Source organism: Simochromis diagramma, unplaced genomic scaffold, assembly GCF_900408965.1.
Source record: "Simochromis diagramma unplaced genomic scaffold, fSimDia1.1 OVJJ01000683.1, whole genome shotgun sequence".
NCBI lineage: Eukaryota > Metazoa > Chordata > Actinopteri > Cichliformes > Cichlidae > Simochromis > Simochromis diagramma.
In genome coordinates this window covers 777,135-801,946 of record NW_024387158.1, presented here as the reverse complement: position 1 = coordinate 801,946, position 24,812 = coordinate 777,135, and the positions used below count along the sequence as shown (strand labels likewise).

The 24,812-nt window shown below is 39.4% G+C and overlaps 1 protein-coding gene across 2 annotated transcripts in view; it reads left to right on the top strand.

Moving 5' to 3' along the window:
• LOC120744324 (ras-specific guanine nucleotide-releasing factor RalGPS1-like) overlaps positions 1-24,812 on the top strand; it is an 89,648-nt gene that overhangs the window by 15,161 nt on the left and 49,675 nt on the right. For both annotated transcript variants that reach the window (XM_040048630.1, XM_040048629.1), the window contains 5 exons: positions 4,362-4,466; positions 11,866-11,916; positions 17,279-17,362; positions 19,444-19,533; positions 23,138-23,230. In XM_040048630.1, the coding sequence (XP_039904564.1) occupies positions 4,362-4,466; positions 11,866-11,916; positions 17,279-17,362; positions 19,444-19,533; positions 23,138-23,230 (423 nt within the window). The remainder of the gene's footprint in view (positions 1-4,361; positions 4,467-11,865; positions 11,917-17,278; positions 17,363-19,443; positions 19,534-23,137; positions 23,231-24,812) is intronic.

Here is a 24,812-nt window from a genome sequence, read left to right as displayed (position 1 = left end):
GACCCGGCCCTGGATAAGCGGAAGAAAATGGATGGATGGATTTAACATATGTTTGTGTTGTTTATGAATACAAATAACTAAAACAAACACTAAACATATAGATATATCTGTATTATAATTTAATGTGTTACCATATTCTTTCATGGCATATTTCAAGTCCTTGGGCGCTTGGATCAGAAACACTCTGTTGGTTAATATCATGTGATTAAACTAAAAGAAGAATCACTCTTGGACACATTATTTGCTCACTTGTATTAAGGCAAATAATACAATATAATGAATAACAAATATAACAATAATGATAAACCACTGGTGATAGTCAAAGTTTTTTTTTTTTTTTTTTTTTTTAAAAACCATGTCACTTCTAATGACCAGTGTCTTTTAGTTTTGTTTTTAAAGCCTTTATCTGTTGAGTTTGGTGATGTATTATACAAGTGTTGTTATAAATGTTTAATAGTGTAAAGATGTACCCATAGACTGACCAATACTGTGTAATATTGCTGATAAGGCCAACAGGAGGAACCAAATAATCTCGTAACTGAGAACTGTAAAGATACCTTAATTCCCAGACAATTTCTGTATTCATGTCACTTTTTTCTAATTTCTCATTTAGAGGAATTTAAAAAATTTTGTGCCTCTTTTGTCTTCTGTATCTTGAGACCCAAAAATTATGTCAAACTGGCATTGTAAAGGTTTTCTCACTTCCTAATATGCATCTAGATACACAAGTACAATACTTTACTGAATTTCCTGGAGGAATCCACCCAAGGGATTAATAAAGTCCTATCTAATCTAGTTTAAGTATGTTTTTGTTTGTTTGTTTGTTTGTTTGTTTGTTTTTATTTAATTATGTGATCTAACTTTCTCCCTTTGTGTGGCAAAAAAACAATGTATATGTGTATATCATTATCGTCAAGGACCAGCCAAGGTCCAGTCAAGAATCAACCACAATGTTCCTAATTCAGTAACTGCCGGGGCCTGGAGGTTAGAGTTGTGTGGTGTGAGGAGCTGAAGGAGGTGCACAGGCAGAAGGCTGTACAAGCAGACTGTTGGGAAGAAAACACCATAAATTAACTTCTGCTTAACTTGCAAAGCTTTGGGCATCGGGTCCTTCTGTTACAGTGTATCTGCCCCACGTTCAGCCTGGTTCTGCTGGAAATTTCTTACTGTTTCAAGGGAGATTTTTCTTCCCACCACTACCAAATGCTTGTTCATAGGAGGTTGTTTCTCCCAATATTTGTAGGATCTTTATCTTGCCAGTATAAATAAAATTTAATTAGATGGAAATAGCTTTGTGGTGTCTTGTTGGGTTGTGTTTGAAACAATTCCGTAGTTGCCGTAGTAGTGTTCAATATAGTCCTCTAGTCGTTTTCTCCAGTATACGAAGTATGCATTTTGATACCTGTCAGCTGGATTCTTTATAGTAGAGTAAAAATCCAGTGTTTAAAGTGTGCCTCATTGTGCCGTGCATTATGAGTGATGCATGCTGTTGAGAATTCATGACAACTACTGCAATAAAAAATTTAAATCTACACACACGCCAATTTCATGTCAGTGGCACCTCTAAAAAATATTTAGTTAAGAAATTTGTGGCATTTTCAGTACTTATTTTACTCACTGGTTGAGAATGACCAAACGCAATAAGCCTAAGCTTAAGTGCCAAACTCCACCTTAATTTTTCATTAATATTTTAATACCCCCTGTGAATCTAGACTGTTATTCTTGTCACAATGTGGGTTTGTGTTTCTGAGCTCATTAACAAATTATTTTCTACATTTGAAGAAAGTTCTAAACTCAGAGGACATGGCCTTATTCGAAATTTCAGTGCTGCTCTTGGGTGGCTCAATAATTACAGTGGGGCAAAAAAGTATTTGGTCAGCCACCGATTGTGCAAGTTCCCCCACTTAAAATGATGACAGAGGTCAGTAATTTGCACCAGAGGTACACTTCAACTGTGAGAGACAGAATGTGAAAAAAAAATCCATGAATTCACATGGTAGGATTTGTAAAGAATTTATTCGTAAATTAGGGTGGAAAATAAGTATTTGGTCACCTCAAACAAGGAAAATCTCTGGCTCTCACAGACCTGTAACGTCTCCTGTAAGAAGCTTTTCTGTCCCCCACTCGTTACCTGTATGAATGGCACCTGTTTGAACTCATCATCTGTGTAAAAGACACCTGTCCACAGCCTCAAACAGTCAGACTCCAAACTCCGCCATGGCCAAGACCAAAGAGCTTTCGAAGGACACCAGGAAAAGTATTGTAGACCTGCACCAGACTGGGAAGAGTGAATCTACAATAGGCAAGCAGCTTGGTGTGAAAAAATCAACTGTGGGAGCAATCATCAGAAAATGGAAGACATACAATAATAATAATGGATTGGATTTATATAGCGCTTTTCTAGGCACCCAAAGCGCTTTACAATACCACTATTCAGTCGCTCTCACATTCACACACTGGTGGAGGCAAGCTACAGTTGTAGCCACAGCTGCCCTGGGGCAGACTGACAGAAGCGAGGCTGCCATATCGCGTCATCGGCCCCTCTGGCCAACACCAGTAGGCAAGTAGGGTAAAGTGTCTTGCCCAAGGACACAACGACCAGGACAGAGAGCCCAGGGATCGAACCGGCGACCTTCCGGTTACAGATGCGATTCCCAACCCCCTGAGCCACAAGACCACTGATAATCTCCCTCGATCTGGGGCTCCACGCAAGATCTCATCCTGTGGGGTCAAAATGATCATGAGAACGGTGAGCAAAGATCCCAGAACCACACGGGGGGACCTGGTGAATGACCTGCAGAGAGCTGGGACCAAAGTAACAAAGGTCACCATCAGTAACACACTACAACGGCAGGGAATCAAATCCCGCAGTGCCAGACGTGTTCCGCTGCTGAAGCCAGTGCATGTCCAGGCCCGTCTGAAGTTTGCCAGAGAGCACATGGATGATACAGCAGAGGATTGGGAGAATGTCATGTGGTCAGATGAAACCAAAGTAGAACTTTTTGGTATAAACTCAACTCGTCGTGTTTGGAGGAAGAAGAATACTGAGTTGCATCCCAAGAACACCATACCTACTGTGAAGCATGGGGGTGGAAACATCATGCTATGGGGCTGTTTTTCTGCCAAGGGGACAGGACGACTGATCCGTGTTAAGGACAGAATGAATGGGGCCATGTATCGTGAGATTTTGAGCCAAAACCTCCTTCCATCAGTGAGAACTTTGAAGATGAAACGAGGCTGGGTCTTCCAACATGACAATGATCCAAAACACACCGCCCGGGCAACAAAGGAGTGGCTCCGTAAGAAGCATTTGAAAGTCCTGGAGTGGCCTAGCCAGTCTCCAGACCTCAACCCCATAGAAAATCTGTGGCGGGAGTTGAAAGTCCGTGTTGCTCGGCGACAGCCCCAAAACATCACTGCTCTCGAGAAGATCTGCATGGAGGAATGGGCCAAAATACCAGCTACTGTGTGTGCAAACCTGGTAAAGACCTATAGTAAACGTTTGACCTCTGTTATTGCCAACAAAGGTTATGTTACAAAGTATTGAGTTGTATTTTTGTTATTGACCAAATACTTATTTTCCACCCTGATTTACGAATAAATTCTTTACAAATCCTACCATGTGGATTCATGGATTTTTTTTTTCACATTCTGTCTCTCACAGTTGAAGTGTACCTCTGGTGCAAATTACTGACCTCTGTCATCATTTTAGGTGGGGGAACTTGCACAATCGGTGGCTGACTAAATACTTTTTTGCCCCCCTGTATATAAATCACAGAGAAAAGTTTATTATTTTATTTGTTTAAGCATCAGAAGTACTTTCTTCGACAGCATCAAGTTTTACTCATCATATGATTTGTGTTGATAATACATTTGTAAATACTTCTTTAAAAAATATTAACATTAATAATATTGATATGCAAAAATGTACTACACATGTACTGTATCAGAATCAGAATACTTTATTGATCCCTATACCTGTATATATTTATAGTGGATAATTGAGGATAATTTGGGGGGCATTTCCAATGCAATCTGTGTCTACTGAAGAATGTAAAGAGCACTATTGGTATTGTTGTAAAGGAGTATTTAATCTGATGGTAATTTTGGTATCAATTATTATATATTAATTTTTGACATTCCTAACCAAAGTCACTACTTTTTTCATTCTTACTGTGAAACAGTGAAGAAACAACTTACCACACAAGTATGGCTGGCAGCAAATCACAATTGCCTAATCTGGCACAGTAAAACGTAAAATATTTTAGTTACAAATCAGAGGATTGTCTTGCATGAATTGTGACACTATTGTATCTTGAGTTATTCTGTGATAAATTGATGGTGAAATTTGTTTCTGTCAGGCCAGCAGCAGCTCTGACTCTCTGCAAGGACCTTATGTGAACTACGCCAAGAGCTACGATGCGGTCGTCTTTGATGTGCTTAAGGTGACGCCTGAGGAGTTTGCTGTAAGTATGTTGATTAAATTAGTTTATGAGGTTAATGAATAACTTCTATAAGAGAATATCATGGAATAGATATTATGGAATAGATGATAGTAAATGGCATATAAATTTAATTTAAGTACATTTTCTTTAAAAACCTTGCCATTTAACATTATTTTCAGATTTTTAGGTGGCAGCCTAAGCTAAATTGATTATACCAAAGAACATAATGATAATTTTGGATGATACTTGGTTAACATGAGTAATTAGCTCAACAATAAAATTAGCTTAGCTTAACAATAAAAATAATTTACTGTTACTTGGAATTCAAGTTGGACTTCAGATTTTTTTTTCTTTTACTACAGCAGAGCTTCTACAACTTTGAGTGTAATTTAATTGAAAAAAATTATATATAACAGAAAGAGTCATCTCTTTTGGTCATCTTGTCTTGACCTGGTCAAAAGTGGGTGGATCTGAAGGAAAGGAATACAGAATGAACAGTAAAGACTAACCCTTTTATCCTGGTTAATTTATTTTCATAATTGCTGGAAGCAAAAGTCGTTGAAATTAAAATCCAAGCCCTAAATCAAACATGATTGTGATATATTTTATTTTCCAAACTTTTTTGGTACACTGGATTTTTAAAGCATCCTGCTATGGACTAAATGATATGCTGGAAACAAAGTAGAACAGATGTGCCATGTTAACATAAATAAATTTAAAATAGGACAAAACATGCTTTTCCGTTAAAGTTTTCATTATTAATTAAGGTTTTCAAAAATAATACAAATAAATAAATGAATAAAAACATCATGTAGGTACTGTACAATTACAGGTAAAAAGCTATCCAAACCTATCTGGCACTGTGTTGAAAAAAGTAATTCCCTCCCTAAATCTCCTTGTGCCACCCTTTGGAGCAACAACTGCAGTCAGGTATTTACAATAACTGGTAAGGAGTCTTACACATTGCTGTGAAGGAATTTTAGCTCACTCGTCTTAGCAGAATTGTTATACTTTAGCCACTTTAGAAGGTTTTCAAGCATTATCAGCCCGTTTATGGTCATGCCTAAGCATCTCAACTGGATTAAACTCAGGACTTTGGCTAGGTCACTCATAAACCTCTATTTTATTTTTTTAAATTAAGTAATTCATTTTTTTGGAGCCATTCAGAGGTAGATTTAGTGATATGCTCCGAATCATTTTCTGGATGAAAATGATGCTTCAGGGTATAAACTGATAGCTGGACATTGTCTTTCAGGATGTTCTGGTAGAGAGCAGAATTCATGGTTTCATCAGTTAAGGCAAGTCATCCAACAAAGGTGCAGCAAAGCAGCCCCAGAACCATCACACTACCACCACCATGTTTTACTGTTGGTATGATGATCTTTTCATGACATGCTCTTAGTTTCATGCCAAATGTAATGGGTCACAAACCTTCCAGAAAGTTAAGCTTTTGTCTTGTTAGTCTACAGAATATTTCCCCAAAAGTCTTGGGTTTTGTCAAGATGTTTTTTAGAAAATGTGAGGCAAACTTTTGTGTTTGTGGTCACTTGTGGTTTTTCACTTTGGCGCTCTTCCATGGATGACATCTTTGCTTGGTCTCTTTGTTACTGTTTGATTCATGAAGACTGACCTTAACTGAGGCATTTGAAGCCTGCGGTTCTTTAAATGTTATTCTAGGTGCTTTGGTAACCTCTTGAATCACTAATGTGCTCTTAGAATAATTTTAGTAGGCCAACAACTGTTCCAAGATTTTTCCATTTGTGAATAAGGAATACCTCCTGTACACCCACCATCCACCTGCTGGGCGGCGGTCAAGGTTGGAAGCCCTGGGAGACTGATCCCCCCAGCTATTGAGGCTGGTAATTGGGACATGGAACGTCGCCTCTCTGGTGGGTAAGGAGCCTTAGCTAGTGCCTGAGGTCAATACCAGCTTGATATAATCAGGCTTGCCTCAATGCATGGTGAGGGCTCTGGAAGTCTTCAGGAGACTGGATGGACTCTGTTCCAGCCTGGACTTCCCCTTCGTAAGAGGTGGCAAGCTGGGGTGGGTATCCTTGTATCCCGTCGCCTTGATGCCGCTACTTTTGGTGTTTTCTCCAGTGGGCCGAGAAGGTTGTTTCCCTGTATCTTCAGGCCAAGGAATGAGTCCTGACTGTCATTTGTGCTTATGTGCAGAATGATGGTTCAGAGTATTCAGCCTTCTTGGCGTTGCTGGGTGGGGTTATTGACTGTATTCCATTTGGGAGGAATGGACTTCCTGATTTGAACCTCAGTGGTTTTCTCTTATTGGACTTTGTCAATAATGAACACAATATTTGAACATAAAGATGTCAATAAGTGCACGTGGCACTAGATCTCTGGCCATAATGTTCTGGACACTTAGATGAAGGAGGAGCTGAACTGTCAGCTGATCACCACATGTGGTGAGTTGGATCAGGTGGCAAGGGAGGACGCTGGACAGACATGGCACACCAAAACATATAGCGAAGGTGCATTGGGAACACCTGGCAGAAGCCCCTGACCACAAGATGTTCAACTCTCACCTCTGGCAGAACTTTAATAGTGTTCTGAGGGAGGCTGAGGACATTGAGTCTGAATGGCAAAGTCACTCAGGTAGTTAACAGGGTTTTAATAGTTTTGCAGTTTTCATTAGTTTTTTATTTTTATTTAGTTTTGACTTCAGATTTTCAATTTTATATCCGTTTTAATTAGTTTTTACCAATTGTTTGTTAGTTTAGTTTAGTTTTTATTTTTTTGAAAATCCTTAGTTTCAGTTTAGTTTTGATTAGTTTCAGTTATAGTTTTAGTTGTGTTTGCAATAATTAAGTGTAACAAAATCCCAGTTTCATCATATCAGTCATTCTCTTCTGCTTATCCTTGGGTATGTTGCTATTCCAGCTACCATACCCTGGACAGGTCGCCTGTCTGTCGCAGGGCTAACACGCAGAGACAGACAACTCACATTCCCACCTATGGGTTCTTTAAATAAATAAATAAAGGCAGATGAACAACCATTGATACCAGGCAACTATCAAAATGTATATCTTGGCCCCAATGAGACTATTAACTCTTGCAGCACCGGGTGTTCATAATTTTGGTTCAAGTGAATTGATAAACTTTTTGAAGGCAATTGACTCACACAGTTATGTAGATATCCCCGTCCTGTTGTCTCGGGATGCATCACGCTGCCTTGCCTGGGGTTAGCTTCTGTTTCTGGGGATGAGGGTTGAGTGTGCTCCCTTCTCAAGGTAAGCTAGGTTAGCCTTCTTGTGTGAGCTTTTCAAGTGCACTTTAAGGTTTGTGGGATTTTTTTTCCCTTTAGAAATGTCCCTCATAATTTGTCTCTTTCCACTACAAGACACTTGCTTTATCCAAAACACAGTCATATTCAAAGTAATCCCAAATTGGACTCTGGCGCTTTCTCCCGACTTTTCCTGACATGATTCTGCGCGTGGACGGAGCAGCAACACAGACGACTCGACTAACGTACTGGCCACCTGCTGGCATAATTAGACAGCAAGAAAAAAAATCTGGAAACTAAACTTCATTTTCACCCTTGACTATTGTATGACACGCACACATCAATGAAAGCTAAACACATTTTTGCTATAAATTCAGTTAATTTTAGTTAGTTTTGTGAGCACACATTACAGTTTTAGTTAGTTTTCCTTTTTTTGTTTTTATTTTTATTTCCGTTAATGAAAATGTTTTTTCACTTCTAGTTTTCGTTACTTCGTTAGTTTTCGTTAACGATAATAATCTTGGTAGTTAAACAACACCTTGGTGGCCTTGGTGAATGAAATTCACCCTAAATTCCTGAATTCTCTGGATGTTATAGGGCTGTATTGCTGGACACACCTCTGCAGCGCTTGTGGCAATCTGGGCCATTGTCTCAGGATTGGCAGACTAAGGTGGTGGTTCCAATCTTTAACAATGGTGTGTTCCTACATGTGTTTTATAGACTTGTAAAAGGAATTCGACCATATCCCTCAGGGTATCCCGTGGGGGGTGGTGCTGGAGTATACGGTGTTTGGCCCATTGTTACGAGCCATTCGGTCCCTGTACAGCTGCAGTGAGAGCTTTGTCCACATTGCTGGCAATAAGTCTAACTCATTTCTAGTGGGTATTGAACTCCACCAGAGTTGCCCTTGTTCATCAATTCTGTTTATAATTTTTATAAACAGAATATCTAGGTGTGTAGCCAACCGGTGAAAGGCATCTGCCTTGGTGACCTCAGAATCTCATCTCTGTTTTTTGCAGATGATGTAGTCCTATTCGTTTCATCAGGTCGTGGTCTCTATATTATACTGGAGCAGTTCTCAGCAGAGTGTGAAGTGGCTGGTGTGAGAATTAGAAACTCAAAGTCTGAGGCCATGGTCTTCAGCCAGAAAAGGGTGGAGTGGAGTGCCCACTCCGGGTCAGAGACATTGCTGTTCCAAGTAGAGGAGTTTAAGTAGCTTGGAGTCTTGTTCATGTGTGAAGGGAGAGATGGACTGGGGCTGAGGCTGCAGTTATGCACATGCTACACCAGTCCTAGTCCGCCACGGAGAAGAGAGACAGGAGCGTAAAAGCGAAGTTGTCGTGTTATTGGTCAACCCATGTTCACACTCTCACCAGTGGTCACAGGCTTTGGTAGTAACCTAACGAACAGGGCTGTGGATAGAAACGGTAAGCTTTCTCCTCACCCTATTTCTCCTTTAGAGATGAGGGGTTCAGCCATCAGAGAGAGGATCAAAGTAGAGATCCACATCGAAAAGTGCCACTTGAGCTGGTTTGGGCATTTGACTAGGATACTGCTTCCACTCTGCAGCTTTGCTTGCCTTATCTCAGCATTCTATTAAATAAAAGAAGCAAGACTAGACAGTTATTACTAGCAGCACCAATCAGCCCCAACTAGCACTGCCCTGAACCCACTGCATCACCCCTCGTCTGCAGCTGAAATACCTGTGTTAAAAAAATACTCCAGTTAAAGTTGAAGCATTGATTTAACCTCTTTCCTCAAGTAAAAGTGAACAAGTACAGTCTCTGTAATCTACTCAAAGTAAGAAAGTAAAAAGTATAATCTGTTTTTATGCACAGACAACTGGACATTCTGCTTTATTAATATACTTATATATAAGTATGATATTAGTACATGAGAATTCAAATGTTTTTTGAATCTAAATTCTAATTCTAATGAATGTACTCAGTTTGAATCTGTTATTTAGGAACACAAGCAGAATTAAAAAAAAAAATAAAAAAAAATAAATGCCTTCTGTTGCCTCCACTACGAAATAGAAACAGTGAACGGTTACAGTGAGATTTAGCAGGTGGGGCAAGACTAAGATCTTTTGTAGTGGCACAGCTTGGAGAAAATACGAACAGCTTACAATAATTTATATTGTGAGCTCCAATAGGTTTTCTTAGTAGAGAAGCTGTTATCAGCTGACCTGTTGCTGTTTGTGAATTTTCACAACTGAATTCAACAAGATCTAAGAAGCTGTGTGACAGCTATCTGTGCTGAGTTCCATTTCCTACACCAACAGCATACAACAACATACATAACAACATAATGAGTGAATTCAGTGAAAGAATCTAAGCGTCATCAGTTTAAATGTAAATTAATCTCTGCTACCTAACACTGACCACCACAGCCACTGTGTATCAGTCCAACAAAGTTTTTCAATGTGAATTCACTACATTAAAGCTAAGCTAATCCTGCAAAAAAGTACCCAGAATTTTAATGCAACATTACATGTAATCTTTAAATCTGCAGTTTATGTGTTAAGTGTCACTGAGGAGTCCTTACCTTTAAATGTACCCTCTCTTCTTCCCCTTCTCTCCTGTCTTTTCTTATGTTTCTCCATCTCTCAGTGTAGTTAACTCATTTTTTTTCTCTCTGGACCTTTAGCAGCTGGACCTTTAGTTAGCAAAACACTGTGACAAACTGCGCACGAACAGTCCATGTCTTTGCTGATATTTGTTGAGCTGATAGAGATGTTGTAGAAACTGTCATGTAGAAATGTTACTCTCTTTATGCCTATTCTTCTTCTGTAGCACTAGCTATACAGTTAGGTCCATAAATATTTGGACAGAGACAACTTTTTTCCTCATTTTGGTTCTCTAAATTACCACAATGAATTTTAAATGAAACATCTTCGACTCCAGTTAAACTGCCGACCTTCAGCTTTAATTCAGTGGGTTGAACAAAAAGACTGCATAAAAATGTGATGACCTAGAGCATTTTCTAACACAATTCCTTCATTTCAGGTGCTCAAAAATAATTGGACAAATTAGATAACTGAAAATAAAATGTTCATTTCTAATACTTGGTTGAAAACCCATTTGTTGCCAGTGACAGCATGAAGTATTGAACTCATGGACATCACCAGATGGTGGGTTTCCTCCTTTTTAAAGCTCCGCCTGTTTGTAGACCTTTTTGTCCGAAGTTTAGTCTTCAAAATGCATGCTCAGTTGCGTTAAGATCAGGTGACTAACTTGACCATTTAAGAATATTCCACTTCTTTGCTTTAATAAACTCCTGGGTTGCTTTGGCTGTATGTTTTGCGTCAGTATCTATCTGTATCAGGAAATGCCACCCAATCTGACTGCATTTTGCTGCAGACAGTATTTCCCTGAACAACTAAGAATTAGTTTGGCTGCTTCTGTTTTGTGTCACATCATCAATAAATGGTAGTGTCCCAGTGCCACTGGCAGCCACGCACGTCCAAACCATCACACTACCTTTGATGTGGTATGCTTTGGATCATGAGCTGCAGTCTTCTCTTTATGGTAGACTTGTATATTGATTCGTCTACCTCCTTGGCTGTTTTGAAGGGGTCTCTCTTCATTATGGAAATGATTCTCCGATCATCCACCGCTGTTGTCTTCCGTGGACGTCCAGGACGTCTTTTTGCATTGCTGAGTTCAACAGTGCTTTCCTTCTTTCTCAGGATGTACTGAGAACTGTAGATTTTTCCACTCCTAATGATGTGGCAGTTTCTCTGTTTTTTTTTTTTTTTCTTTTCTGTTTTCGCTGCTTAAGGATGGCTTGTTTTACCTGCAGGGAGAACTCCTTTGACTGCGCGTTGTCCATTCACAGCACAATCTTCCAAATCTATCAACTGCAAGCACCACTCCTCAAAACAATTACAGGGCTTTTATCTGCTTAATTGGCAATGACATAATAAAGGAATTGCCCATACCTGCCCATAAAATAGCCTTTAATGTTCAATTATTTGCAATTACTTTTGGTCTCTTTAAAAAGAGGGTGGCACATGTTAAGGAGGTCAAACTCCTAAACCCTTTATCCAGTTGAATGTGGATACCCTCAAATGAAAGCCAAGAGTCTAAACATTATGTCCATGTCCATTATATAATTTTAATCGGACTTGGTGTGTGTGTGTGTGTATATGTCTATGTAACTTTTTTTTTCTTTCAGAGTCAAATCACCCTGATGGATGCACCAGTGTTTAAAGCCATACAACCAGAGGTAAGAAATGCTTGTGATGTTAAAGTGGTGGGTAGTCTTCTAAAAATCATTTCACAGTTTCATTCTCAATGCCAACTGTGGAGTGTCATAAGCCTAATAGTTGATTATTACTGAATTCTTCAAGCAGTTTCTGATTAATTTCTATGAGCTTAGATGTATAACAGTCCCATGGAATATGAACACTGTTCTTAGGCAATATGATTATGATTGCTAAATGGTATCACCTATACAGTGGCAATAACAGTGCACTCAGTGGTGTGACTCTTGGCCAGACAAACCTTTACTGCGCTTCATTGAAAGCCATCTTTCTCTATCATTAAAAAAAAAAGGTGAAAAACCAAAATGCAGGATTCCCTTCAGAGAGCTGCTCCTCCTCATTCACTGATTACAAGTATTTCTGCTCAAGATGGTCTTCACAGCTGCTCCAGTCAGCTGAACCTGGATTGTCCTCCATGTTTGGAAATGCTGCTTAGCCTGCATTAGTCAGTAAACTTCCTTTCACTGTTCCTGGCTGAAAAATCTCGAAGCATCAGTGTCTTCAGATGCTATGTGCCAGGAGGATTACCGGGGAGAGAAATGGAAAGAAATTGAGATTTGGAATTGGCTCGGGATGAAATCCCCTAATTACGTAATTGTACACAAATCTGTTCTTCTAAAATGGCATCCCAAGTAGTTTTATCTCTAAATGTCAGTCAGAAAGTTATGACTTTGCAGCCATGAGTTTCACATCTGTCAGTGGTAGGTGTACTATAAAGCCCATCCAACATGTGTTCAGGCTTCCCCCAAATGTCACTTGAATCAGGTTCAAACAATTCATTCCTTTTTTAACCAAACAAAAGCACATATGTACTTCTGTTGTTTTTGTTGTGTTTTGTTTACCTCAATTTAATAATTTCTAACATTTGTATTATCTTGGCTTTTTAATATTGTGTTGACGGATTGAAATGCAAAAGGATTACCATGAGTGTGTGGAGCAAAGCATATGCTTTTTGTTGTAGATATTATGCATTTGTAAGATATTTGTTGATAGATTTTGACATGGCAGTAAGTTATTAAGGACTGAATATATATAAGTTTGTCATTGCTGCATAATGTATTGCTCCCTTTGGAAAAATACATTCTTGAAGGCTCTTTGCATAATTAATCACCAGTCTCTGGTATTGACTAGTTGAACTGTAGTCCTCCAGGTTTAGATCTGTTGTTTCAAATCTGGACTTTAATTAGGCTATTATATAACCCTCAAATTCTTCTTTTTGATATATTCCTTGGAGAAATTTTCTAGTGCTAGGTTAGGATCTATTTCTCTTCCAACTTCAAGTTTCAGACAGATGACGACATTATCTTGCACCACTGCTTTTGAAGTGTTACAGAATTCAAATGGAAATTAGAAACCACAAACTGCCCAATCTGTAACACAGCAAAAGCAGAACACTTCCTCCACCATGCATCTGCTTCTTCATTGAAATCTGTCTTTGGTTTGTGCCAGTTATCTCTACTATATTGGTCAGACAATTCCATCTTTGACAGAAAGTCTGGTCAGTCTTTTATGCTTTCTGGTAAACTGTAGTTTTGGATGGATGTAATTTTTGGACAACAAAGGCTTCTCTTGGGTCACCTTCTTTTTCCATAACGCATTTGGGTCTTGAGCTGAATATGGTGGGGTTCTTAACAAAGTAGTTGTCATTCGTTGTTCATTTTTCAATTATTCAGTTGCATGTGGCTGAGGTAGTACAGTGGGTAGTCTACCAATCAAATGTTAGTTTAGTCCTGAGCTCCTCAAGTTCACATGCTAAAGTTTGCTTGGAGAAAGATTTTCTGACCCCAAATTGCCCCTAGTGCATCCATCATAGTGAGTGTATGTGTGACAGAAAGTGTTAAGTCAAAGTAAAAGCTCCCTTGGAATGCTGGAATGTTAAAATCACTGGGCTCCGTTGCTGACTGTTGGTATATGGGCTGCACAACTATTGAGGCACAGTGCAAGCGGAGCAGTACACAGCCTGAAAAACAAGCCTGGGGTTAATGAAATCCAAGACTTAGAGAACTCTCCACACATGCCTCTGCCATGAGAGAAGCGAAGCAAAAATTTCAGGTTGCAACTGTTGATTCATCTGTGTTTTAAATACTTTGAGCAAAGCATTTAGGACTTTCCAGCAGTTAATCTCTACATCTGTCCACATATCCAGATCTAATTAAACATGAATCTGAATACTTGGTGAGTGGCACGTTGAGAGTGGGAGCCCGTTGCAGCAGCTTCCTTAGTTTCTTTGTATTTTTATTTTAATTTTTTTATTTTATAGTTGTGGCTTATCTTGTCTTTAAAACTTTATAGTCTTTTTTTTTTTAAATGCTTTTAATGGTAAGGGGTCATGCTGAATGGAGTGGCTCTATCATGCTATCTGACAGTGGCAATGATCCCAAGCTGCTACTGACACTTGCAGCTGCGGACCAGCAGCTACCGCTCTCCAAAAACCCATCTACTACCTAGACCAAGATCAGTCATCCTAGTGGAACTTGAGAGGAGATGTTGCGCATGCCAATCCAGACCAAGAGCCAAAGCAAGAAGGAAATATAAAATATAAACCCTTGATCCCTTTGGTGATTGTAGAGAATCTAAGTTCTCTGGCTATCAAAATGGATAACTTGTAGTTGCGAGTAAGACATCAGAAGGACTGTTGTTTTGTGAAGCCACTTATTCACAAAGCATAACAAACTGCCCTGTACAATGTATCTCATTGTACAACTGTATAGTGACAATAAAGACATTCTATTCTATTCTATGGCTGTATAAAGGATGGATGATTTGTCTCCTCCTATTGTACAAAAATGAAGAGAATGATGAGAATAAGAATATATATATCAAAAAACAATCACATGGAAATATTGTAACTTTCACTTTGTCTTTTAACCTTTTCAATAAAATTGCTGCATTTTTCACTGATAGTGTATACTATAACTTAGCCTTTGTACTTTCAGTGAGTTAATTTTAGACTTACTAGAAATCTATTAAAGTTTATTTAAATATGACCTTCTATGCAAACACCTGGAATGGTTTGATCTGACTATTGGGTTTGAGCTGCCTATTGGGTAGATCAATCCATGTCCAAGTGTTGAAGTTGTCCTACTACTGACTTGGAATGTTACTGGCCTAAACCCAAAAGATTAATAGCAGCAGGGGGGCATCCTGGACAGAGTCAGTGAAATGAATCTGTTTTTCAACAGATTTAGTATTTGAATCCCTGTTTACCCTAAACACTAAATACAGCCTTAACACGCCCTCAGCCCATTATACAGTTCTCAACACGACTGTGACAGTTGGCCAGGTAAGAAGACAGCTGGAAAGGCTGGACCAAGCCAAGGCTCAGGAATGATCGCATCATTCCAAAGCTCCTAAATTTATGTGCTACCCAGCTGCCTGGCATCCTGCAGCAACTCTTCAACTTGAGTCTTTTACAGAAAAAGGTACCAGTGCTAGACATCATGTTTTGTGCCGGTACCAAAGAAAGCGATTCCTTCTTTATAAATCTTTATCACGATGTCACATGTCATGCAGGTGTTGGAGAGACTGGTTCTTGGCTGGCTTAGCTTACATCATAGGTGTCAAACTCTGGCCCGCGGGCCAAATGTAATTAGGCTGCGGGCCAAATTTGGCCCGCGGGCCAGAGTTTGACACCTATGATGTAAGCTAAGCCAGCCAAGAACCAGTCTCTCCAACACCTGCATGACGCGAAGTAACGCAAAGCCATGCCAAATTACTATTAGAGCTGGCCTACTGGTAATATACAGCTAATATATATATCGTTTAGTATTAGGCTTTGCTTGTTCCATATTCAGTTTTTCAGCAAAACTTGTTTGAGTCCATAATAAAAGATTCATTCTTATATCTGGAGGAAGATTTTTTTTTTCAATAAATATTAATGTTAGCCGGCAACTTTGTTCCAGTTTTGAATTTTGGCCCACTGTGTATTTGAGTTTGACACCCCTGGCTTACATGATCTTGAATCTCTTCAGTTTGCTTATCATCCTCTTGTGGGGGTGAATGATGCTGTTATTTACCTATTACAGAATACTCATTCTCACCTGAATAGTGAGAAGATGAGTGAGAAGAAGCTCAGAATGGATTTCACCACTTCTAATGTTTCCTGGATTGCTGTATATATAAGTCAGATAGGCCTCAGTTGGTGCAGCTAGGGGCACCTTGTCTGACGTGGTGGTTAGTAATGCTGGCGCACCATAGAGGACAGTCGTATCTCCATTCCTGTTTACTGATGTGGATTGCAGATTTCCAGTATAGGAGTAAAACACGCCACCTGCAGAAGTTCTTTGACACTGCACTGATTGGGTGTATAAAGGGTGGAGTGGAATTGGAATACAGGGTGAGGTGAGGAGCTTTGTGGAAAGGTCCAGCAGAAATGACCTCTTTCGGAATGTAAGCAAGAAAAAGAGATGGTTGACTTCCAGAGTAACAAAAAAAGAAAAGAAAAAAAAACTTCTACAACAAGCCCGTTAACATCATGGGTCATTGCAAACATAATGATAATGAATTTGTTGAGAGATCAACATCATTAAAAGGATATAAAAATAAATTAAAAGAATCAGAATAATTTAACTGCAGAAAAGAGATTTAGGATGTGAGAGCTAACTACATGGCAAACGGGAGACGAAGACACAAGGAGAGAGAACTTAAAAAGAAAGGATGAAGTAAAAACTTCCTCAGAACAAATGCCACTCTGAAACCCAAAGTAAAAACAAGGTCCAGTATCTGTCCTTTACTATGTGTGGGGCCAGACACATATTGGGTAAAATGAAAACAATCCATGATATTGATAAAGGTCCTGGTAAAGAGGTCAGAGTCATCGCATCAACTATAACTAATCTGGACAGCTTCATAGTGGAAGATTAGAGTGTCACTTGAACTCCTTGAAAAAGCAGATGATACAAATGCACAAAATGGGAAGATTATTCTTATTCCCTGCTTCAATCAACTGTATTTGAGACAATGAAAAATGTCTAACTTTCATAGAATGACATGAGGATCTGTTTTCAAACACAGCAGCAAAGCCTCCAACTGGACCGGATGTATGAGGCTGACTAGCAATAAAAAAGCAATAACCACCTGAACAAAGTTTGATGGGGAAAAATTCAGTTAAATCTGTGTGAAAACACCCTAAATGGCAGTTTGTTATTTTGCAGCAGGGGAATCCCATATATTCCTAGTTTCACAAGTGTTGCTGACCACGAATAATGTGGTGTGATCATTCCTTGTCAGTTTAGTAAAATGCATAAATATATATAGTGTCAGCAACCACACTCCAGGTGCTATTGGTGATTCCTGAAATAATTTTTCTTCTTTCCTACTCTGCAGGAGCTGGCTAGTTGTGGATGGAGTGGGAAGGAGAAACACAGTTTAGCCCCCAATGTGGTTGCATTCACACGTCGGTTCAACCAGGTTTGTCCCATACGATTTCTAAAGCACATATTTGTTTTAGTCTTCTGGTCAGGTAGGGACATTCAAGGTTCAAATCTATTAATGCTAAGGTGTCAGACTTGACGGCCCACTTTTATTTTAGCTTTACATTGAACGCAATATTTTTGAGCATTTTAAGTTCAATATATGGAGTTAAAAAATGAAAATGAAACTAGGGAGTTTAAACTATAGTTCTTTCAACTATAAAGCTCATAATGAACATTCTTGGCTTTGATGTTAATAAAAAAAACTTGATGCTGCTCAAAGGTCATTAGTTAACCCTTTAAAGCCAGTCGGAGCGGGCATGCTCCATTTTGATCTATTTTTAAATCCCTGTAGAACCGGAACCACGTAAGCTAGCGCAATAATTTTTTTTGCATATGAAACCGGAGGAGTTGTACTTACATCTCATGCCATCAGCTTGTGCTAGGTCACAGTTTCCTTCCACATATAGCTTTGCAAAAATTGCATAAAAAGCGCTTGCAGGAACAAAAACATAATATTCCAGAAACACGCTTTGCCGAGCCAATCAGCTGTTTGTAACACTTCCTACATTGAAATAGACGTCAACGCGAACGATCGCATGTCCGCCATTACCTGCCCGAAACCGGAAGTGATGTCATTTTCGCAGAAAATGTAGTTTTTCACTTGTAGGCCTTAAAAGCCTATACTGGTGTTTTTAAAAGTCATGTTTGACTTTATGCTTTTCTGAATAGTTTCTGGGATGCTTAGAACTCAAATTGCACTGCTTTAAATAGTTTATTTTGATGCACATTTTCTTTGCAAATTTGCATTATAGGATTGTTTTTCGTTTTTTCTGCAGTATATAAAAATTGGTGTATCTCAAAAATAAAAATATGAAGACACTCAAAATAAATTTCCTGTGGTTGTAAACTATTTTTTGCAACTTTTTTGTATTTAAAGTTTTGAGGGATAAACTTCTTAAATTTCTCTAATTAGAAATATATGTAAAAAACAAAACAAAAACGATTTTAAATTTTTCTGTAGTTTATTGCAGTTTTTTGCAATTTATGTGGTTACTATGGATTTAATGCATAAATATTATTAAAATTTGGGCTATAACAGTTGTATTGATGTATAGCAACTTGAAATGCTCCCAAAAATGGCACTACAGCATGTAAAAATATAAAGTAAGCTCTGGCGGACTTAGTTCTATGGTAGGTCTTAAAGGGTTAAAACCAGGAAGATGCACTCTATCAATTATGACAAATTTCATCTTCATCATTGTTTTTGTATGAAAAGTACTGATGGATTCAATCTATGATGCATTACTGGTGAAGATAAATGCTGTTTTTTCTCTTATTTAAAACCTATAACTACATTTCACAGTCAAGTAAGCACTTTACCTTCTATATTCCCCATTTGCTAATCTTGGTAGATCTGGTGTAATTACTATTGAAATGGACTTTTCACAAGCTAGAGTCTTTCTTTCCCCTTGGAGCTCTTATTTTTTGTTTTTTAAAGGGTTTTTTTTAAAGGTTCTTTAAAATCAAGATGTATTATATTTAAAAATGTCAGCCAGCTAACTTTCACTGCACTTTTTTTCAAACATTATTGTAACTATTCTGGTTATATCTAGTTAAGTACGTTTGTTATATATATGCATATTTTGGCTCTTAATTTTCAAATTCTTCCAGGGGAGTAGGCCTCAAAATTGTAGGAAGACAGGGCAAATAGGTCTTGAAAATGAAAAGTATGCCTATATTTAACAAAATTATTTTCTTAGTTTTTATTAGAGTATCATCTAAAAAATATACACTCCAACATGAGAACTGACTAAAAATAAAATTATCTTCATTTTGATATTAGAAATTTCATGTTGTTTCATTGTATTTTACAGTACTACACTATACATCACTAGTTGTCTTCTGTCTTCAATTTGGAGAGTGTGTGTGTGTGTGTGTGTGTGTGTGTGTTAATGAGTCATTCAAAATCTGTGGGATCGTGATAATCCTAAATAAACAGACTTAATCCTCAGAAGTTTTGTGTGTATGTGTGTGTGAGCATGTGCCTGTGTTTCAAATTATATTTGTGTGTTTTAGGTGAGCTTTTGGCTGGTGAGAGAAATCTTAACTGCCCAGACGCTGAAAATCCGAGCAGAGATACTGAGTCACTTTGTCAAGATAGCAAAGGTGAGTTCAGATGATGATGACGACAACCTTTTATTTAACATATACACAGCTGCATATACACATGTACACACACATATGTATACACATTCACACAGATAAGTGCTCAAACAACATACACTATATGTCAATGACATGTAATAACCTCTCAATCATTAAGTCCGAACTGGAGTTGAAAGAAGTTTATACACACTTATTAATTCCTACCCCTGCTCAACACACTATTGATTTACCATATTCATCATTACAACCATTTCCCACTAGTACTTGTTTAGACTTACCACACAGTGTTGGGGAGGAATATATATACTGCCGTTATGTATTTAAAGTACAAAATGAGTAACTATATTCCATTACAGTTACCATTTAAATAGGCGGTAATCAGAATACAGTTACTTTATTGAAATAAATAGAATACACGGCAGTCTTTTCCGATTTAGGCTAAAGGCTAAACGCACTTGGGCGCATGGCTGAGAGCGGCCAGCCTGGGTTCGAGTATGACCTGCTGCTCTTTTTTTTTTTAACTTTTTTTTTTTTTTTTACTCAATTTCCATCTGGGATTAATACAGTTTCTCTCATTCTGACTGCTGGAAACCCAAACAAAACACACAATAAGAGGCTCTAATGTAAGTGTCCTGTTAATTTTGGTGGCATCAGTTACACAATGGACCCAGAGCCAGCACTGCACGGGCAGGAATGCATTTCTTACTTGGAAATTCCAACACTACTTCATAAGAAGAATGGGATGGGCAAAACTTCAGTATCTTTGATGTACTATTACTGTGTGATTTTTTTTAATTTATTTATTTATTTATTTATTTATTTTTTTAATTACTAAGGATTCCTGACACTGAGCTAACATTGTTAGCTGAGGTCAGTTAATAGACTGCAGGCTTTTAGGCCATTTCTAAATACTCAAGTACGGGAGTCCGTATTCGCGTTTTCGATAGCCTGGACTTTGTAAGGTCACATGGGAGTCCAGACTTCCAGACAACGCAGCGCGATTCTGCAGTGGGTGCTGTTCTCTCACAGCAACATTCTGGTAAGATGCATGCGTGTGCCTTTTTCTCCCATCGTCTGACTCCAGCAAAGGAAAAACTATGATCGGGAGTTGCTGGCCATTAGAGGTGGGAATCACCATACATCCCACGATACGATATTATCAGAATACTTAACGCACGATACGATATTATTGCAATTTTTTAAAATATTTTGCGATATTCAGATTCTGTACATAAAGGTAAACTTTATCAATATTCATTTTATCTAATATCAAAGTCTCACACTCAGTCTTTCTCTCATGTCAGTCAGTTTTATTGTTGACAAACTGAACGGTTTGTATTACAGTCTAGTCCAACTTAACTGAATGCAACCATCTGGTACAATTATAGCTATTCTGAACTATGCAATTTATGAAAACTATGCAGCCCCTTCAGCAACTGAAGAATTTGATAGTAAATTAAAACAAAATATAATTTTACATTAAATAAAAAAGTTTTAAACTTAATTAAAATAAAACATGTCTTAAATTAAAATAAGTAAACTGTCGTGTTTATTGCTGCCAAAAAGAAAGTTAAACACATTTGGACAGTGAAGGAATGTCAGGATTCTTGCTCAGAAAAAGGAGCTGATCAACATGCTCTGAAGTCAGAGCATGTTCCACTCCACAAAAACTTTTTTTGTAACAAAATATCGATTTCTGCTGTCCCTGTATCGATACATTATTAGCAAACAAAATATCACGATACTACACAGTATCGATTTTTTCCCCTACCCCTACTGGCCATAAAGTTGGCATTGGGGGAATGGAAGCATTGGCTTGTGGGCTCAGAGCATATATTTATTGTTTAGACAGATCACAAGAATATTGCCTATGTGTAAACTGCAAAAAGATTAAACTCCCATCAAGGCAGGTGGGTCAGCTCTCTACCTGCTTTAATATTTCTATAACCTACTGGCCCACTGTCAGACGCCTTGTCTAGACAATTTGCCACTTCCGACAGCTCACCTGAGGATGAGACGATTCTGTCCTCATGCTGGTTCCGTAACCTGGGAGATTAAGTCTGAGATCGTCAGTGCCCAGAAGAGGGAGCCATACCCCACTACAGGACCCCCAAATAGTCTCTATGTTCCCACAAGAGTTCAGTTTAAAAGTAATTCATTGGGCCCAGACTTCAAGATTCACCTGCCATCCTGGCCATCCTTGTCCAAGGATGTCTATGAATATGTTCCAACCCAGATGTGCTCAAAACAAAATTTCCACTTCTCTACCTGTAAGACTCCTGAAACCCCTACCCACACCTGGTCATCCGTGGTCTCACCTAGCCCTAGATTCAGCATAGACTGGTTCTCCAAAGCTGTCCATTTTGCTGCTCTTCCTAAACTCCTATCAGCTCTGGAAATCGCAGAAAAACTCACCCACCACATTTTTAAACTTATCTGCATTCCTTATGACATCATTTCTGACTGGGGCCCCCAGTTCACCCAGTTCACATGGAAGTCCCATCTAAAAATGGGTAAAGTACGTCCACAACTCCATGACCTCTGCTGCTACAGGCCTATTACCCTTTCAAGCATTGCTCAGTTATCAGCTGCCTGTCTGCCCAGCCATCAAAGGTGAGACCTACCTTCCCATCTGCAGATGCTGCTACCTTTGGAGAGCTACTTGCTCTACACTGCTAAGGACCGAGGAGGAAAACAACCTTTTGGCCATCGAACCTTGACTCCATCCTGCCAGGACAGCCAGATGGTTTGGCTATTGGCAAAAGGCATTCCTCTCCGTACGGAGTCAAAGAAATTGTCCAGATTGAGATAGACTTTATGATTAACCCTGTTGCTGCCCGGTTTAAATTGCCCTCCGCCCAGGCCCTCTCTACCCGTCTGGGTCATTGAGGTTGAGATGTGGAAGATATGCAAAGGGTATATTAAGGGGGTCAGGGCTACTTTCAAGGTCCCTCAGTTTGTGTGTGAGTCAGTATGCACATCTTATTTCCCAAAAAATACAAATTTATTTGGGAGAGAAAAAGATTTATATAGCAGGGTGTCTCGGTGGTGCAGTGATTAGCATTGTCCCCTCATGTTTCTAGTGAAAGATGAGGGGACAATGCTATAGTTATGTGAGAGTGTGTAGTTGTCTGTTTGTCACTCAGAGATAGCTTGGAGGGACTTCAGTCCCTCAGACCTTTAAACATGTACAGTGTTTTTTTAAAAGGACAAGGTGATATAACACAGTGGCTGTTAAATTTAAAATGAGCGCAAATGTTTCAAGAAGCAACTTTCTCAGTGTTCATATTTTAGTGAAGTTGTCTTTTTTGCTATTCTTAGTTGAATATAACCTTTAAATAATTTGTAATTTGTAAATAAGACTTTTTTTTTTTAAATTGTATTTTTACTCCGCATCTTGGTACTTTATCCAAGTAATAATTGGAATTTGTTTTGTTGTGGTGTGGTATTTTTTTTTCTTCATTAGTAATTAGTACCATAATTGGTAATCACTAATAATGCCTAATAAAGCCTAATAACCAGTTAAAATTAAAGGAAAACTAAGTTACTTTACGCATTCCTATCCTGTTCCTAACATGTCTTTTATAATCGCTCTTGTTTACAGAAACTGTTGGAGTTGAACAATCTCCATTCTCTGGTGTCCGTGGTTTCTGCTCTGCAGAGTGCGCCAATCTTCAGACTCAGCAAAACCTGGGCGGTAAGATTTCAGCTTTGTGCATGCCTTAAAGTCTTACTTCTGTAATTCATAGTTTTGACAAGTCATGAATATGTTGTTTTTTTGTTTGTTCTTTAAATTAGATGCTACTGTGTGCCAGTGATGACATTTACCTGTCATGGGTATCTATTTATCGTAGGTCAATTGCCGTTCTCTTTTGAACTTGTATTAAACTTAACTAACATATGGTATTACCAGTTAATGTATTTATACGACACTTTGACCCAGTGTTTTGACTTGTATTTTGTTATTTGTTGCCCGCCCATGAATCACTGCTTTATTGTGGTGGAGGGGTTTGTGTATCCCAGGGATCCCAGGGGCCATGCTGTTGGGGGGCTTTTGACCCCTGATAGGGTCACCCATGGCAAATTGGTCCTGGGTGAGGGAACAGACCCAGAGCAAATCAACCCCTAAGAGTATACAATCAAGGGAACAGTTCACCATACCTGGGATAGGGTTAGCAGAGCTGCGCCCTGGAGCCAGGCCTGGGGAGAGTGCCCGAGGGTGAGCGTCTGGTGGCCGGGCCTTAGTCCATTGGGCCAGGCCAGGCACAACCCAAAAAAGGGACATGAGCCCTTCCTTCTGTAGGCCCACTGCCTGCAGGAGGTGCCGTAGGGGTCGTGTGCAATGTGTGTTTGGCGCTAGCCAGGAGGGGAGGCCCTGGTGGGCCTCAGCTACCAAGATTAGCAATTGGGATATGGAATGTCACCTCTCTGGTGGGAAAGGAGCCTGAGTTAGTGTGTGAGGTGGAAAGGTACCGGCTAGATATAGTCGGGCTCACCTCATCGCATGGCTTGGGCTCTGGAACTAGTCTCCTGGAGAGGGGCTGGACTCTGTCCCAGTCTGGAGTTGCCCTTGGTTGAAAGGCTGCGGGCTGGGGTGGGTATCCTAGTATCCCCTCAACTTACTGCTTGTATGTTGGGGTTTCTCCCGGTGGACAAGGGGGTTTGTTCTCTGCGCCTTTGGTGCGAGGAAACGGTCCTGACTGTTGTCTGCACTTATGTGCCAAATGATGGTTCAGAGTAACTGCACCACTTGGTGGTGAGTTGGATCAGGTGGCCGGGCAGGATGCTGGACAGTTAGTCAAACCTTGGATACAGGAGGAACAATGTCGTTTTTGTCCTGGTCGTGGACCACTAGACTACCTCTTTACCCTCTTGAGGATACTTGAGGGTACATGGAAGTTTGCCCAACCAGTCTACATGTGTTTTGTGGACCTGGAGAAGGCATTCGACCGTGTCCCTTGGAGTGTCCTGTGGGAGGTGCTTCAGGAATATGGAGCATCTGGCCCAGTGCTACAGGCCATTCGATCCTTATACAACCGTTGCAAGAGCTTTGTCCCATAGCCAGCAATAAGTCAGACTCATTTATGGTGGGTGATGGACTCCGCCAGGGCTGCCCTTCAGATTGATTGGTGCTGCAGCTGCAGTGATGAGCTGAATGTAAAAGCGAAGTTCTCGATTTACCGGTTGATCTATGTTCCTACCTATGGTCATTAGCTGTGGGCAGTGAAAGAAAGAATGAGATTGCGGATACAAGCGAGGGAAATGAGCCTACTCCAAAG